General features: G+C 54.0%; 2 protein-coding genes across 3 annotated transcripts in view; both read right to left on the bottom strand.

Moving 5' to 3' along the window:
* Positions 1-14,372, bottom strand: part of LOC113215325 (uncharacterized) — a 30,718-nt gene that overhangs the window by 7,640 nt on the left and 8,706 nt on the right. The window lies entirely within an intron of this gene.
* On the bottom strand, positions 8,683-13,071 carry LOC113215327 (lysophospholipase D GDPD1-like). Its single transcript, XM_026434941.2, has 7 exons — positions 12,854-13,071; positions 12,429-12,471; positions 12,088-12,269; positions 11,786-12,006; positions 11,444-11,577; positions 11,210-11,324; positions 8,683-11,125 (listed from the first exon to the last, which is right to left on the bottom strand). The coding sequence occupies exons 1-7, from the start codon at positions 12,975-12,977 to the stop codon at positions 10,967-10,969; spliced, it is 978 nt and encodes a 325-aa protein (XP_026290726.1). The 5' UTR covers positions 12,978-13,071; the 3' UTR covers positions 8,683-10,966.

Genomic DNA, 14,372 nt, shown 5'->3' with positions numbered 1-14,372 from the left:
CCCCCTCCCCTTTCCGCCCACTCCACCACCGCGGCCCCACCGCTCTGCACCCATTCCATTCCCACGGCCAGCTCGGTCAGGCGGCAAGGAGGCCTGCCGGGCCGATCAGAGTAGTACCCTCCGCAAAACACTTGTTAATTACCCATTCCTAAGCGCAACGCCGCCGAGCCGTCCCCAAGCACTGCTCACTCAAAGTTGAAGCATTCCCACTCTAGAGCAAAGAAAACAAAAACAAAAAACGAGTAGTAAAGCTATGTGTGTGCATCCTGCGCGCCACCGCGGCGTCGTCGTGAAAGTCCCGAGACCAATTACATACTTCCTTCTTTTTTTTTACGGTCTCCGCGAGTACAAGTACATTACTCGCGGCGGTGTAGCGCCCGGTGTGAGAACCCAAGTAGCCCCCTCCCCCCCTCCCATCGCTCTCTCGCTCTCGCACTCACGACCACCGGTCGTCTATTAGCACAACCGTGCTCGGGGCGCGGAGATGCAAGGGCTCACGCACACAGTGAGGTGCTTTCATCGTCTTTACATTCCCAGGCAGGCCAGGGGGCGGCGCGCAAGCAACAAGAGCGGCGGGAAGCCCCCTTCGCCTCCTCTGCCTCCTCCTCCTCCTCAACCCCACCGGGGTGTGACGGCGCGGGGCGGGTGGCGAACGGGGGGAGTGACGGGGATCAGCTGTGCGCCCCTGCCCAGCCTCACAGTGCGCTGCACTCCGCCGAGGTGTGAGAGCGGGCAGTGTGAGTGAAATGGATCGTAAGTGCTCCTCCTTGGCGCCCCGCGGCCGGGGCGCTGGGAGATGGGGGAAAGGGGAGGAAAGGGAAGGGGGGAGGGGGGAGGTCGATCGCCCCCTGTCGACTCAATATAGTGCACCGCCTGAAAGATGGGCAAGTTACGCTACAAGACTCCTGAATGTCGAGCCACTCCACCCACCACCATGTTTGGCCGGCGAATGCATTTCTTCCCAAACCAAACATGATGAAAGACGATTTGACGACGGGGACGGGACTCACACACTCCACTATTTCAAGCCCTTCCGCCTTGCTCTGCTTTTCAGTGTTAAAATGAAATACAGTGATGTGTGACATCGGCACATTGGATTTTTTTCGTTTTTTCTTTGCGATTTAGCCCGAAAACTTAAACCGTGAAGCACGACGTGACTGGGCTGAAAGCGTGCAAAGCGTAGTGAGGTCGGAGCGAGCAGAGGGTTTGGGGGGGGGGGGAGCGACGGGCGATACGAATGGGCTGTGCACTGGTGGTGGTCCGCTGGCGCGGAGCCGCAAGAGCAGTCCAGCAGCGCTGTGATGTGCGTCTCATTTCGTTTCGTCTCGTCCCAGCGCGCAGCTGCAGCTGCAGCTGCTGCAACTGCCTGCCACTCCAGCAGCGGCCCGCCGGCCCGGCCGCGCAGGAAGCCGCCACATGGAGGGGACGACATGAGCCATCAATTTCCATCCACAAAGTTGTTGGTCCTTCCCTTTCCGCCGCGCCTGCCTGCACGCGGGGTGCGCAACGCACCGTGCGGGGCGGGGCAGACACCCACCACACGGTCCCGCCTCCGGTGGCGCTGGTTTTGTGTGGCGCGGGTCCCGGTTGAGTGGTACTAGGGCTGGTGCCGACTGGTACAGCGATAAAGCCCTGGGCTCGACTGGGGGGTCCTGGGGGCCTGGACTCGCTCGCTGCGCTGCTCCCACCGACATGACCGCTCGTAACAGACCGTTTAAACAATAGGCGGGCTGAATGGCGGTCCCGGCATGCTCCGCTACGCAGCGCTCCCCGACACACAGTCCGTTCATTAATAATGTTGTTATTGTGTGCGTTCGGGAAGTTTGAAAATAAAAAGAAGGAAACGTTTACGCCACAATATGCCTGGCTTACACTGCAAGCGTTTAAGGTTTACTCCAAGTATCCAGCAAAACGCAGAAACGTCAGGAATAGGAGGACATTTAACGACAAAATGCTGGCGCGGTAGAAGGGTCTCTATGGAACCACCTGAATTTCGATAGTTTCTTTTTCAATTCATGGCGTCCTTCGTGGCTGTTTATTGGGTAGCGACCGGGCATCACACCACACCGTCACGCTGATCGCGGGTATCGGGGCCTGACGACCGAAATCCTGACGTCCACGACGGGGCGATTATCGACAACAAAGTCATCGCCCAGAGGAATCAAATCGGATGAAAAAGGGAGCGTGCGGCGGAGAAGGGAAGGAACCCGGCCGTCGCGGCCGTTGGCAACGGCGACGGGATGGGCCGAACCAAAATAAAACATTGGACGGCTCAACGGCTCTCCCGTAATTTGTGGCGATAACCTTGCGTTGGGTCGTACCGCCAAGCATGATGGTGTCGGTCCGCTCGGGCGTGGCGCAAGACGGGGCTCGCTGTCCTGCCTTGGTCTCGCACCGCGACGGCCTCGACGAGAGCGCCGCTCACCCAAACAAGACCTAATCGCTGGCGCCATTGCGCGGAGGCCACGGCCTCGGCCACGGCCTCGGCCACGGCGGCGGAGGGTCGAGCCGAGGCGCCTCTTACCTTGGGCTCGGGGACATCTTTCTTCGTTGCCCAGGCCGTGGAAAAGCCGAGGCTGTTGGGCGGGCACGAAAGGCACCAGGTGGGGCTCTTGGGCTTGCCCGGGTGGACGGGCCCGGTCGGGACGTACGTCAGCCTGGTCGGGGAGCTGCGTCCCGGGTACTCGAGTGGAGCGGGGCCGGTGGTCAGGAAGGTGCACTTGGCGAGGGAGGCCGCGTCCGCGCCGACGGGCAGCTCCATGTCCGCGTCGAGGGTGAGCGGGTGCGCGGGGTACTCGCGGCTGCGCGCGGCCGAGGCGTACGACCAGCCCGCACCCGTGTGCATCCCCGTGGTCGCGGCCGCCGCGGCAGCGGCGCTGGGTGGCGTCCGCTCGTCCTTGGCTAGGTCCGCACCGCTCCTGGACGGGCTGACGCCGCCGTCTTTGCTCCGCGACGCATCCCTCGGCATGTCTTTGGCGAGAGCCTCGGCGGGGGCGGGCGACGCTGCCGTCGAGGCCGTTGCCTCAGCGTCCGGCGGTGTTGGGTCGCCGTCGGGAAGCTGCACCTGCACCGCTGCTGCAGTGGCGCCAGGGATAGTGGCAGTCGTCTCGAGGGCGGGTGCAGAGGCACCGGAGGAAGCCGCTGGAGCCGTCCCCGCCGTCCTCGCCGTCCTCTCCGTTCCCGCCGTCCCAGTCGTCTCCGTCGAAGTCAAGCCCCCCGGCTCCCCGGTGGTCGGCCTGGCCTTGTCGCTGAGGTGCCCCTGCTCTTCGAAGTCCTTGGCGGCTGACTGGGGACGCGGCGCCGACACGAAGGACGTGCAGTACTGGTAGCTGGGGCTCGGTGACCGGCCGCCCTGCCTCTTTTCGGCCTGCTGCTTCTTCTTGTTGTCCTCTTGCTTCTTGCCCTTGCCGGGCTGCGGGATCATAACAGCCGTTGTCAGCGACGCGGCCAGCAGCGCCTCGACCGTCGAGCCCCGCGGCGTGAGCGACCCCTTGGAGGCGCCTGCTACCCCTGCCGTGCCCGCCGCGCCCCCAGCCCTAGAGGCCGGCGCCCGGGACCCCTTTCCGTCCACTTTTCACGCGGGCCTCGACACCTGGGCGAATAGAGCGCTTCCGCCGCTCAAGGAGTCAGGCTCTCCCAGTCACGTGACTCGGGTCGCGGTGTCGTCGGCGATCATGGTCACGTGCTCTGACGGCGTCCTGGTGCGCGGCTTGGGCATGGGCCTGGCCTCGACGGCCACGAGGTCGTCCACGGTGCGGCTCCTCGGGGCTGGCACGGGGCGCGTCGGCGGCGGCGTGCTGGGGGCGGCGGCCTTGCCCGGGGCGCAAGCTGCGCGGGCCGCCAGGGTGGCGCGCGGCGCCGGCACGGGCGGTCCACCGCTCTGCCGCTGGGGGTGCGGTATGTCCACGACGGAGACGGCCCCCGCCAGGCGCCGCTGCTGCACGGACGGCTTCACGGCGTGATCCAGAGTGGCGGGGGCGGCGCACTCCTCGGCGGCGTCCTCGTCCGGGACGCACCGCAGGGTCGTCGAGGAGAACGCGAAACTCGTTGAGCGACACCGGAAAAGGGGAGCAGGACGACGGGTGGGATGGGGTGCACCGCGGCGCTGCGAGACAGGTGTTGCACCTGACACGGCCCGCGACGGACTGCACCGCCAGCAGAGCGGAGCGCCGCCCCAGAGCGCCGCCCCACAGCGGGCGGCGCGGAGGGGGGCCTCTCCCCGCCCGCCGCCCCTCCTCTTCCCTTTCACTGTCCTGCTGCGTCCTGGCTCGCTCCAGCGCGTTAAATCCGCCAAGACAATGGGGCAGAGGGGCCCCGCGGGGAGCGGCGGAGGTCTCACGGCGCGGCGGCGGCGGTACGCGGCACAGGCGTCGTGACGCTCCGATAGAGTTGGGCCCGAGCCGAGGCTGGGCCGCGAGCAGGGCCGCGGAGCGCTGATAAAAAGAGGCGAGGAGGAGGATCGGAGTGTCGGCGCTCGGCGGCGGCGGTGATGGGGGCCGCCTGGGTGGGGGCGGCGAGGGGGTCCAGTGGGTGTCCTTTCTTTCCGGTGGCGTCCCTCCCTGTGGAGCGTTGACACGCGATGCTCCTAGTCTAGTTGCCCTGGCCCCGCCCATGCAGTTGCGGCTCAGGATAGCCATCGCGTCCACCAGGGCGGGGCACTGCCGCGGGGGCTGCGGTGGGTGCAGCGGGGAGGGGCGGCCGTAAAAGAAGCAACCCGAGCGCAGCGCGCAATATCTAAGGAACGCGGAAGTCTTTGCATTCTGTTTGAGTTGAAGAAGCGGAAAGATCGTTTGCCACATTCCGACGAGTTAGACACTCTCCGGCCGGCGATTGGTAACGTCCGCACAAAATACCACACTGCAGAGCTTGTGAGTGGCAGCGGGGGCGTGGCAGGACGTGGCAGGACGTGGCAGGACGTGGCAGGTCGTGGCGGGGCGTAGCAGTGCAACGGGCGCCGCTTCTCCCCGATGAACGCCGACGCCGACCGAGGGATACCGATCCTTACACTCCTTGCCCCCCCCCCCCCAACCACCATTTCCATCTCAGTCTTGCGCCACGGTCCGCCGCGTCGCTCTCGCCACCACCGTCGTCGTCGTTGTCACCGTCTACGGTGAGCGGGGCCAGCAGGAGGATAGTCAGAGAGAGTGAGTACGCGGGCGATGTTGTGAGACGCTCCTCTCTCTGCAGTGCCCCGCCACGCGGCGCGACGCGCTGGAGGCACACAATGAGGACCCGGGCCCGCGCGAGTCAGTGGGCGGGTCGGAGCCAGCGGAGCGCTGTGTGCCTCGCGGTGCCATCAACTGTGAGCCGGGCGGATAGGAGAGCCGGCCGCCGTTAGATAACCCGCGCCAGCGTCCTCTGGACCAGCCAGCGGCAGCGGCGTAGCCGGGCCGGGACCATAGAGCAGGGCAGGAGGACGACGGCGCGGAGAGGCAGTCGGTGCGACAGAGAGCAGGGGCGGTGCCTCCCTTCCACTGGGAGGGCGTTGACATTTCCTTCCCACACGCTGCCGTTTTTATGGTGGCCGCGTATTGCCCCCCCCCCCCCTCCCGAGTGACTCGTGGTGGGCGGATGGGTCGGGGTCAGGCGACATTTCCTGATAAGGGAGGGAGGATCGTCGAAGGGTCACCTTGGAGAAGGGCTGGCAGGGCTCAGAGGCCACAAACGAATTGGATCATTTTGACAGAGTGGGGTTCCATATTCTCACCGTTTTCTGATTGGCATTGCGGGCTGGTAATGACAGATTTAAATTCGCCGCGCTAAAGTTACATGCCACTGGGAATATCGTTCAGCAGTGGGGAACTATTCGGAATTATTCGTACATTTATTACAAATTATTCAAACCCTAAAAATAAAGTGAAAAGGTGACGTGAAAAAATAACACAGTTCCCTCGAAATGGCGTGCTGTGTTGCGCACGACCACCCCCACACTAGTGGGCGTCGGCGGCAGTCGGACGGACCAGTCCCGGTTCATGTGCAGGTGCGAATGAGACGCGGGACTGCGAGAAGTATGCGAGCAGGCGCCAGGCGCCGGCTGCGCTCAGTCCACCACACACGCCCATGTGTGACCTGGGGCTTCTTGGGTGGCACTACCCTAGGTGGCACAACCTGTGATGCCCCAGGGGTGGTTTTAACGCATGACCCGTGCCCGACCCACCCCTCGGTCAGCCTTTCCCCTGCAAGTTAACATGCGCGGTTGTCAAGCGGGTGTGCGGCGTTCACTTTCGTCGACGAATGCGTCACACACACGCTTGTATCGACGACAGGCTTCCCAGCCGTCACGAGGCGATGACGGATAATAACGAATGAATCGCCAGCGTTGTCGTCGGGCCGGGCCCGAAGCCACCACCATCGGGGCAGCGGAAATAAAAAAGAAAGAGATCAAGCGAAAAGTACATAAGGAGCGCGATGTGCGCTCCACGGGAGGTCAGTCGGCACCGGCGGGCGTCCGGTGTGGGCGCGGGTGCGCCGCACAGGCTCTTCCGCGTGTCCCGCGGGCCGCGCCGACCACGCGCCAGTGCCTCGCAGTCGTAACCCAGTGGCGTGCTGTATAGCGCAGATGATCTAACGCTGGGCTGGCGGCCGAGTGCACTAGGCTAGGCACGCATATCGGTGGGAGGGGTGGTGCGCGGCCGCCCGGCCCTCCCTCACTCCCCTCCGGGCCACCCCTCGGCTCGTGCCGCCCCGCCCCGCGCGCCACCCTCCCTCGCGCACCCCACGAACGCGCTGTGGAATCAGGCGCCAGCGCCGTGCTCCCTAACCTCTCTCCACTCGCGCCAGAGGAACGCTGCTGCGCTGCTCCAGAGTGATTCGAACCTCGCGAGCTTCTGGCGCGCTGGCCGCCCCTCCACCCCACCTGGCCCCGGCCGGAGGGGCCCAGCGCCACCCCCGCACGGCTAGCGAGCGGCCGCCGCCCCCTCCGGCGAGGCGCGGGGCCGGCTCAGCCCAGGCTTTGATATCAGGGGGGCCGTGTCCCGCGCGCCGCCCCCGACACCAGGGGGCACTAGGGGTACGGGGGCCTAGGTCCGCCGGGAGAGAGGGAGCCATGTTCTTTTCCTGCGAGCTTGAAGAGTCATAGAGCTCGCATCGTGGCCCCCCATGTTGAGCCTTGTCCCGACGAGTTAGACCCCCCATAGAATGCGCACCAGGTCTCACCACAAGCACTTTAGAGTTTTCGCTCTTCGGTTCTGGATGATCGCATCTTGTCGCCCTGGACCTGACCACACACAAACGCGTGCGCGCGACCATCTCCCAGAAACAACACCCACAACTCGAGTTTTTCCTTCATACAAGTTGGAACGGGGGAAAAGCGGCGACTAGTTTCGACTCACGGCGCCGAGTCCAGGCCCTTCATTAAAATGTAGGCTCTCGCCTGGGGGCCGGGGAGAGCGAGAGAGAGAGAGAGAGAAAACCTTTTAAAATGGCACGACCAGACGACGGCGCTGCCGTTTGGAGCGAGAAGGGAGGGAACTGGGTGCACTTCTGCACCTTGCGCCGCGGCCGTGTGACCTTTCCCATCGGGAGTAGGAGACCGGGGCGGCGACGGGCTCAAAGACCATCTAGAGGTTGGTCGGGGCGGCGGGGGGGCCGGCTGGGCGGGGCGGGGCGCGGCCGGAGCCGGGGAACACTTTGGCGCACGCTAAAATGTCGCTTAAGGTTAACAGCCTCGGAGCCCGGGCCCGGGCCCGGGGCGCAGGCAAGGCGGGACGGGGGCTAGGCGGCGCCACCGAGCCCCGCGCGGGGGGCGCTGCGGGCCCCCACTGTCCTTTGGGGCCGTTGTGATAACCCACCTGACATTCTCGCGCCGGCCGGGTGCGTGTCGCCCGGGCCGAGTCACAGGTCAGCCCGCGGGTCAGCTGGTCGCCGGGGCGCTGGAGAAGCCTCCGTAGCAGCCGGCTGGAGCCTCCAGCAGCCGCTCCCTCACGTCACGGGCATGCCAGAGAGCTGGCGGTGCGTCGCGGGTGCGTCGCGGTTGCGTCGCGATGCGTCGCCGTGCGTCGCGGTGCGTCCCGGCGGCGTGGCGTCCCTCCGCGGTACGAGGATGTGGTACACTGCTGCAGCCCAAACCTCTACCACGCCCCGCCACCGCCAGGCCTTCCCCCTCCCCCCTCCCCGCTTCCAGCCGCGCTCCGCATGGAGTGAGCGCCGCCGTCCGTCTCTCTCGCGCTCACGCGCGCCGCGACACCGCGCCCGCGTCGCGGACCCTCCCTCTCTCTCGCTCTCGCCTCCTTCCCCGGCGTCGCCGACCACTTCCCCCTCCCCCTTCCAGCATATCGATTTGAGGCCGGCGTCCGCGGGGCGGGGCGCGGGCGCGGTGTGGGGGGCGGGCCGCGGTGCGGGGAGAAGCGCTGCGGGAGGGGGGTGGGGAGGGCCGCCTCGAGCTAAAGCCCCGACCCGGCCCAGACAAGCCAGGCCAGGCGGCGGCCGGACTCGGCAGAGTGAGAGTGCATCAGAGTGCACTCGACACACTTCGTCAGCCTGTGGCCTGTGGCACCTCCCAGCCCCCGCACAAGTCCCTACACACCCCTGCACAACTCCTAAAGCAAAAAAAAATATCAATCAACGATTTACTGTTCACTGCCAGTTGGGTGGTAGGCTTGCCATTAATCCACACTAGTAATTTTTAGTTGACTCCATGGCAGGTTGTTGAAGAGTATTTGAGCAGGAACAAAACAAAAAATATCAACAACAATAACAACATTTATTTCCACCAATACAGCTTACAATCAAGGAATACAGGTTTCATACAAATTGTATCATAAAAGTCCAAATAAGTCAATAAATATATAGGTATAGGGAATACTCTCATACTGTCAAACAGGGAATAGAGCAGAAATTTTTATTTGATAATTAACTTGAAAAGTTATTCTGATGCTAATTCGGTATTGCTGAGCTTGACAATACATCATTGTCAGTTATTTGATTTCAAAACAAACTTCTGAACAATGTTAATACGTGTGGCTCGCTAATTGAAAACAATAATGATTACACGGCTATCTGGTTGCCAAGAATGATCTGAGTATGTCTTTACGCATTAATATTTGACAACTGCACCATATAAATGAAAGCATGTGGCTAAAATAAAGATTTTGGCAATCAACATAAGTTCAAAAAACTCAAAAGATTATTGAAATTCAAGAAATTTCATCAGTATTTTTTAAAACAAAAAATTTATATGATTAAAATTTAGTTTGCTATAAAGACAAAGAAATATTGACTATACTGCTCTGTACCACTGAAACCTACTCTCAACTCACAACCGTATCTGGCAGTTGGGCATTTAGATTCAAGAGTATTTTGTTCGTAAATTCTAACAAGCATTAATCAATCAAGTTATGGCACTACACCGAGCACTACTCAACTCAAACAGCATGAGAATTTTGATTCCCAAGCATAAAAATAGTTACAAAAAATGCACTAGAAAGTTTATGACTGATAGAGATTACAGTAAACACATAATAAATAAGGTGAGAAATGACATGCATGCAAATTATGTATGGTATCTTACAGCAAAAAAGGTCCTACATAGGTTCCACATTAAATGGACTCAGTAACAGACTTTTCTTTTCATTCCTGAGAGTTAAGTATTGCACGCCTTAGGTCATCATAAGTAGAATGACAACCCAAATCAATAGATACACAAGACAACAGCAAAAAGGCTAAGCACATGGAATTTCAATGGCACTTTTGTTGGGTTTCTGAATGGGATGAAAAAGTGGTAGAGATTAAAATAAACAGAAATAAATACACGACTAGGTTAAAAAAGACAGAGATTCACATTTGAGACACTTTGGAAACCCAATACAAAAAGGCAAATACAAAATTAAGAATATTACCGGTAATCTAGCAATATCCAGTACGATAAATTTAGTTTGGTAAGTAAACAGTAAAATCTTCAGTCAAACTGTTGAAAGAAAATGGTAAAATTCTATGGTCAGATAGTAAAGAAGTAATTGCAGGAAAAGAATTACCTACACCAAAATGTATAAAATCTTTTAAACTAGTCACATTTGTCACCCATAAACCAATCAGGTATATATATCCTAGACCTTGCTAAACAACTGATACTTCATGACATGATTCTTCTATTGACAAAAGATGTTTTTCAAAAGAGACAATTCAGAGCTGAAAAATTATGTTCAAGTGGAACAAAATTTTGAACCTAGCAAATATTGTCTCTTCTAAATCAGAAAACAATTTAAACCTCTATCATTAAAGTTATTACTCTTGTACATGGTATAATGAAATAAAATAGGAAATAATCAGAACAATAACAGTACATGGCGTAAGAATAATGCAAAGATTTGTCACTCTTTTGTCATAACCACACTTTGGTCATGTGACCCATCATCTAGTAAACTTAAGTCAATTGGTGAAGAAGAAAGAGCCCAATCAGGCCTTCTAATAGTATCCTTACAAATTTTCCAAATAGTATAGCACTGTCATGCAGAGAAAATGTCAAAATACAACACATTACTGCTCAGACACAAACAAAAAACTTTTACCATTTTGATTATTACTGATTAATTGCTTATTACTAGGTACCAAAAAGAGATTCATTCACAAAGTCTAAATCAGGCTTTCAAAACAAACGAGAGAAAAGTCAATAAATAAAATGATGTGCAGCATGCAACATTCAGGGAGGGAGAGTATTAGTAAATATTTAACTACTGACAGAATTAGTTCTCACAGGTATACATAACACAGAGTTAGATAAAAAGAGAGCATGAAGTAAATTGGACACAAAATATATTTGGTGGATATTTGATGTTAACTTTGGAAAATAAACAGCCAAGAAAATGGACTACAATCTACAGAATAACAAATCACTGAATTGGGAACAATATACAGTGATAACAACACAGAAATCTAGCAATACATGCATTGCCAAACATTAGAGAACAGGTCTTTTTGGTTGATTACTCATACAGTGAAATGAGGGAGCTTTCATAATCAAATTACATTGTTAGGAAGATGTATTGAAACAATCCTTAGAGGTAATGAACTGTGGATGCTCAGACAAAAACTTTTTGAGCTTTGTAGGAAAATCTGTCATTATTCCAGTAACTCCAAGCTGCATAGCACTTTCAAAATCTTCTTCATCATTCAAAACCCAAAGATACACCTGGAAAAAAACAAGCCACCGGTAGTTCTTAAAACCATCACTTCAGATTATTTATTACAAGCAATCTGTCAGACCATAACTAACCTGTATGCCTCTTCGTTGAAGATGGTTGAAAAGGCAACGTCTCATCAAAAGGCAATGCATTCCTCGCAACATCAATGAATGAATCGGGAAAAAACTACCAGCATCCTCTTTCCTCCTGAAAGACATGAATCAAAATTATAAAAGTATAGAAAATTATGAAAGAACCAAGCATTTTAAATTACTTTAAAGCAGCATTCCAAGCTTATGTTAGAGAGACCCCGCCCTAAGCTTTACCTTAAATAAATTGCAGGCAGGAATATTTCTAAATTAGATTCTTTAATTGGAACAAATGGAAGTAGACCTGTGTAGAAAAGTAGAACCAGTTCCACCACTCGGCGCATGGAAAAGAGTAAATTTATCTGTGGGTTCTGCATGCAGAAGTAAAAATAGATACCAATGTTAGTCAGCCAAACACCACCACAAGAAAAGCATAATAAAAATGAATTCATTTGACCAGCCCAAAAGTGCAACTCTGGTAATAAAACCCCCCAGCAAAGTAGTACTCTCCCCCTTAACCAAAGAAGCACGTAAATGAATGTGGATTGAGTTCATAGAAAGTTAACTAGATTATCATACCTCTTGGTAACATTTAAGGGTAACAACATTGCTAATGTTCCCCCACACAGTCAGTTCTTCACGATTATGTTCTTGGACTAGTTTGTTTACCTCCTGAATAAGTATGTCATCATTACATTTTATGTCAATATTAATAGGAATGTTAGGGAAAGACTCAAACACCTCTTTTAATAGAGGAATTCTCCTCTCCTCAATATTCCCTGATCCGACATACGGGTTTTCTGGAATGAATGTTTAAATTCACATGTTTAACAATAGTAAAAATGAAAATGTAAAGACCAGGAGACAACAGTTAAACATACCCAGATCGAAGTCAACTGAAACTGAATTACTGAGTGGAGGTAGTTGTGAGTATGGTGTTTGGGATATATCAATGTCCAAGCCACATACTCTCATTAAATTCTTGTCGTGTGATACAACCACCTGGCGATCAGCTGTAAGGTGGCAATCTAACTCCAGCATATCTGTGCCGAGATCAACAGCTCTGTAAAGAAAAAGAACAATTACTCAAATCCAGCAGGTGTGCAAAAGAAATCAAACAATTTTGACAAAGGCAAAGAAAATAGATTAGATATAATTCAAAATTTAAAACAACCCTTCTATAACACTTTGATAAGAAGTTGAAACAAAAAGTAGGTTTTACCTTTTAAATGCAGCCATTGTGTTCTCATACATTTCAGCAGCCCCTGCACAAAAACCAACAGTCATGATCCAATTATAGATTGATTACAAGACCCATCTTCAAAAACCGCTTTTGGCAGGAATTAAAAACTAAATTAGTTTAAGAAAGGAAAGTAGGGAATTTGGTGAAGGAAAAAAGTACTGTTAGATTGCACTTTGCTAAATAAAAACAGGAGGACAAGTCAGAAAATTATAATTCATGATGCAGTGAGATAATCTAGGTTAAGTTATTAGAGGACGTATCCGTGAAAAGTTTACAACAAGGAACCAATTTAAAACTTATTATCACATTGACCCACACCAAACATGTTCTAAGAACATTAATACATGCAAGCGTTATGATCAGTTGAATTTATGTGAAATAGACGATGCATCCAATATTCGTACCTCCTCGATGACTGATGTGATGGCACCTGAATTTTAATTTCTTTTTCCTATGAAGGAGGGTAGGATATCTAAAGAGTATCAAGGACGCAATAACATAGCCACAAACTGCTGCGTAAACAATCATTTTTCTGTTTGTTGTGATGACACGATCTGTTTCTTCTTTGCGCAAACCCGTTCCTCTTGTCTTCTGCTATGGCCACGTTCATTTGTTGGTGGTTTCAATGAGGAAAGGTAGCCAACATTGTTCTTCTAAAAAAATAATATTAGAAATGTCTCAATAGCATTCTAAGGTGCTCATCTTATAAAAATATACATACATGTAATTTGATATATGTAAAACAGGCTCATTTTCTTCAAGAACGCATTCATTAAGGCGCTGCAATGTTTTGTTTTGGTGGTTGCAGTGTTGGCGCTGCTGTGAACCCAAAGACCGCAAATTTACAAAAATACTTGGTCGGAGGGCTTGAGGGCAACATCGGCGACGCAGTTTGTTTAAATGGCACTACTTGGAGTTTAGGCTCAGTTGCGTTAAAAGTCGTTTGGAGATAATATAGGTCTTTAGCTTTTCCCTGGTTAGTCCCCAAATTAATGTTGGTGGTTGCCGTTTCTCAATTTGCTCAGAGTCGACAAAAGTGCAGAAGTCATGCCGCAGGTGCGTCATGCATCCTTAATCAATGTGGAATTCGATTAATGGTAATTAGGAATTTGAATAGTAGGGCTGCGCACAGTAAAGCCCTCGAATAGGGGGGTTACTGATAACATTAACGTCAAAATGACAACTTTTCTTTTCCCATGTTTAATTTTTCTCTTTTAAAATTGGTATCGTACGTTGTTTTAAAATAAATTCGAGTGCTACACTGGAAAAACAAAGGTAGGACTCAGAGGACTTTACAAACTTTACAACTGCCGAATGGTGCTGAATTTTAATGCAGGGGTCACGGTAACGACAGCTCTAGTAAGTGCGATAGAGACAGACTTGCAGGTGACTCAGAAGAGTGAGAGAGCGCAAATGATAACAAAGTGGTTGAGGCAGGCGGGGCCAGGGGCCGCTTAGCCGGAACCCCTGATTTTACCGCCTTATTTATCAAGGCATTCAAATTTAACACCCCTAGAAAGGCATTAAGTACTATGTACTTTTGTTTTTCCACCGCAGAGCACTAGTTTGCCGCTAGTCACAAGCTGCAGTCTTTTCCCATCTCTCTCCCTCTCTCTCGACCCGTGTTGTTCAAGTCACTCGACAGCGTACGCACCCGTCGGAGGAACAGGGCACATAAATATCCCGCATATACTGCCGTCGCGTCTGTTTTTCATTCGTTATGCTAGCGAGTAGTGATGTTTGTCGGAAGGAGAGCAACAACAACTCTGCAGTCGCGGGGCCAGAGCGGGGCAGGGCAGAGCACGGCGCGGAGCACGGCGGCGGTGGAAGTCCCTGGTCCGGCTTCAGGTCCAGGGCGTCTGGGGGCCTCTGGGGCCGAGCCGGCCGGCTGGTGGGGCGCGGCGGGGCGGGGCGCGGCGGGGC

This window comes from Frankliniella occidentalis, unplaced genomic scaffold, assembly GCF_000697945.3.
Source record: "Frankliniella occidentalis isolate FOCC.00 unplaced genomic scaffold, Focc_3.1 Scaffold90, whole genome shotgun sequence".
In the NCBI taxonomy this organism is placed as follows: Eukaryota; Metazoa; Arthropoda; class Insecta; order Thysanoptera; family Thripidae; genus Frankliniella; species Frankliniella occidentalis.
The sequence above is the reverse complement of the archived record's forward strand: the minus strand, read 5'-3'. Positions and strand labels throughout refer to the sequence as shown.

Excerpts from the sequence above, each read along its gene's own strand:
- LOC113215327 (XM_026434941.2), bottom strand. The coding sequence starts at position 12,977 with ATGATTGTTTACGCAGCAGTTTGTGGCTATGTTATTGCGTCCTTGATA. Across the intron at positions 12,270-12,428 it reads ACAATGGCTGCATTTAAAAG|AGCTGTTGATCTCGGCACAG; the intron begins GTAAAACCTACT and ends TTTTCTTTACAG. Across the intron at positions 11,325-11,443 it reads CTGCCTGCAATTTATTTAAG|GAGGAAAGAGGATGCTGGTA; the intron begins GTAAAGCTTAGG and ends CATGTCTTTCAG.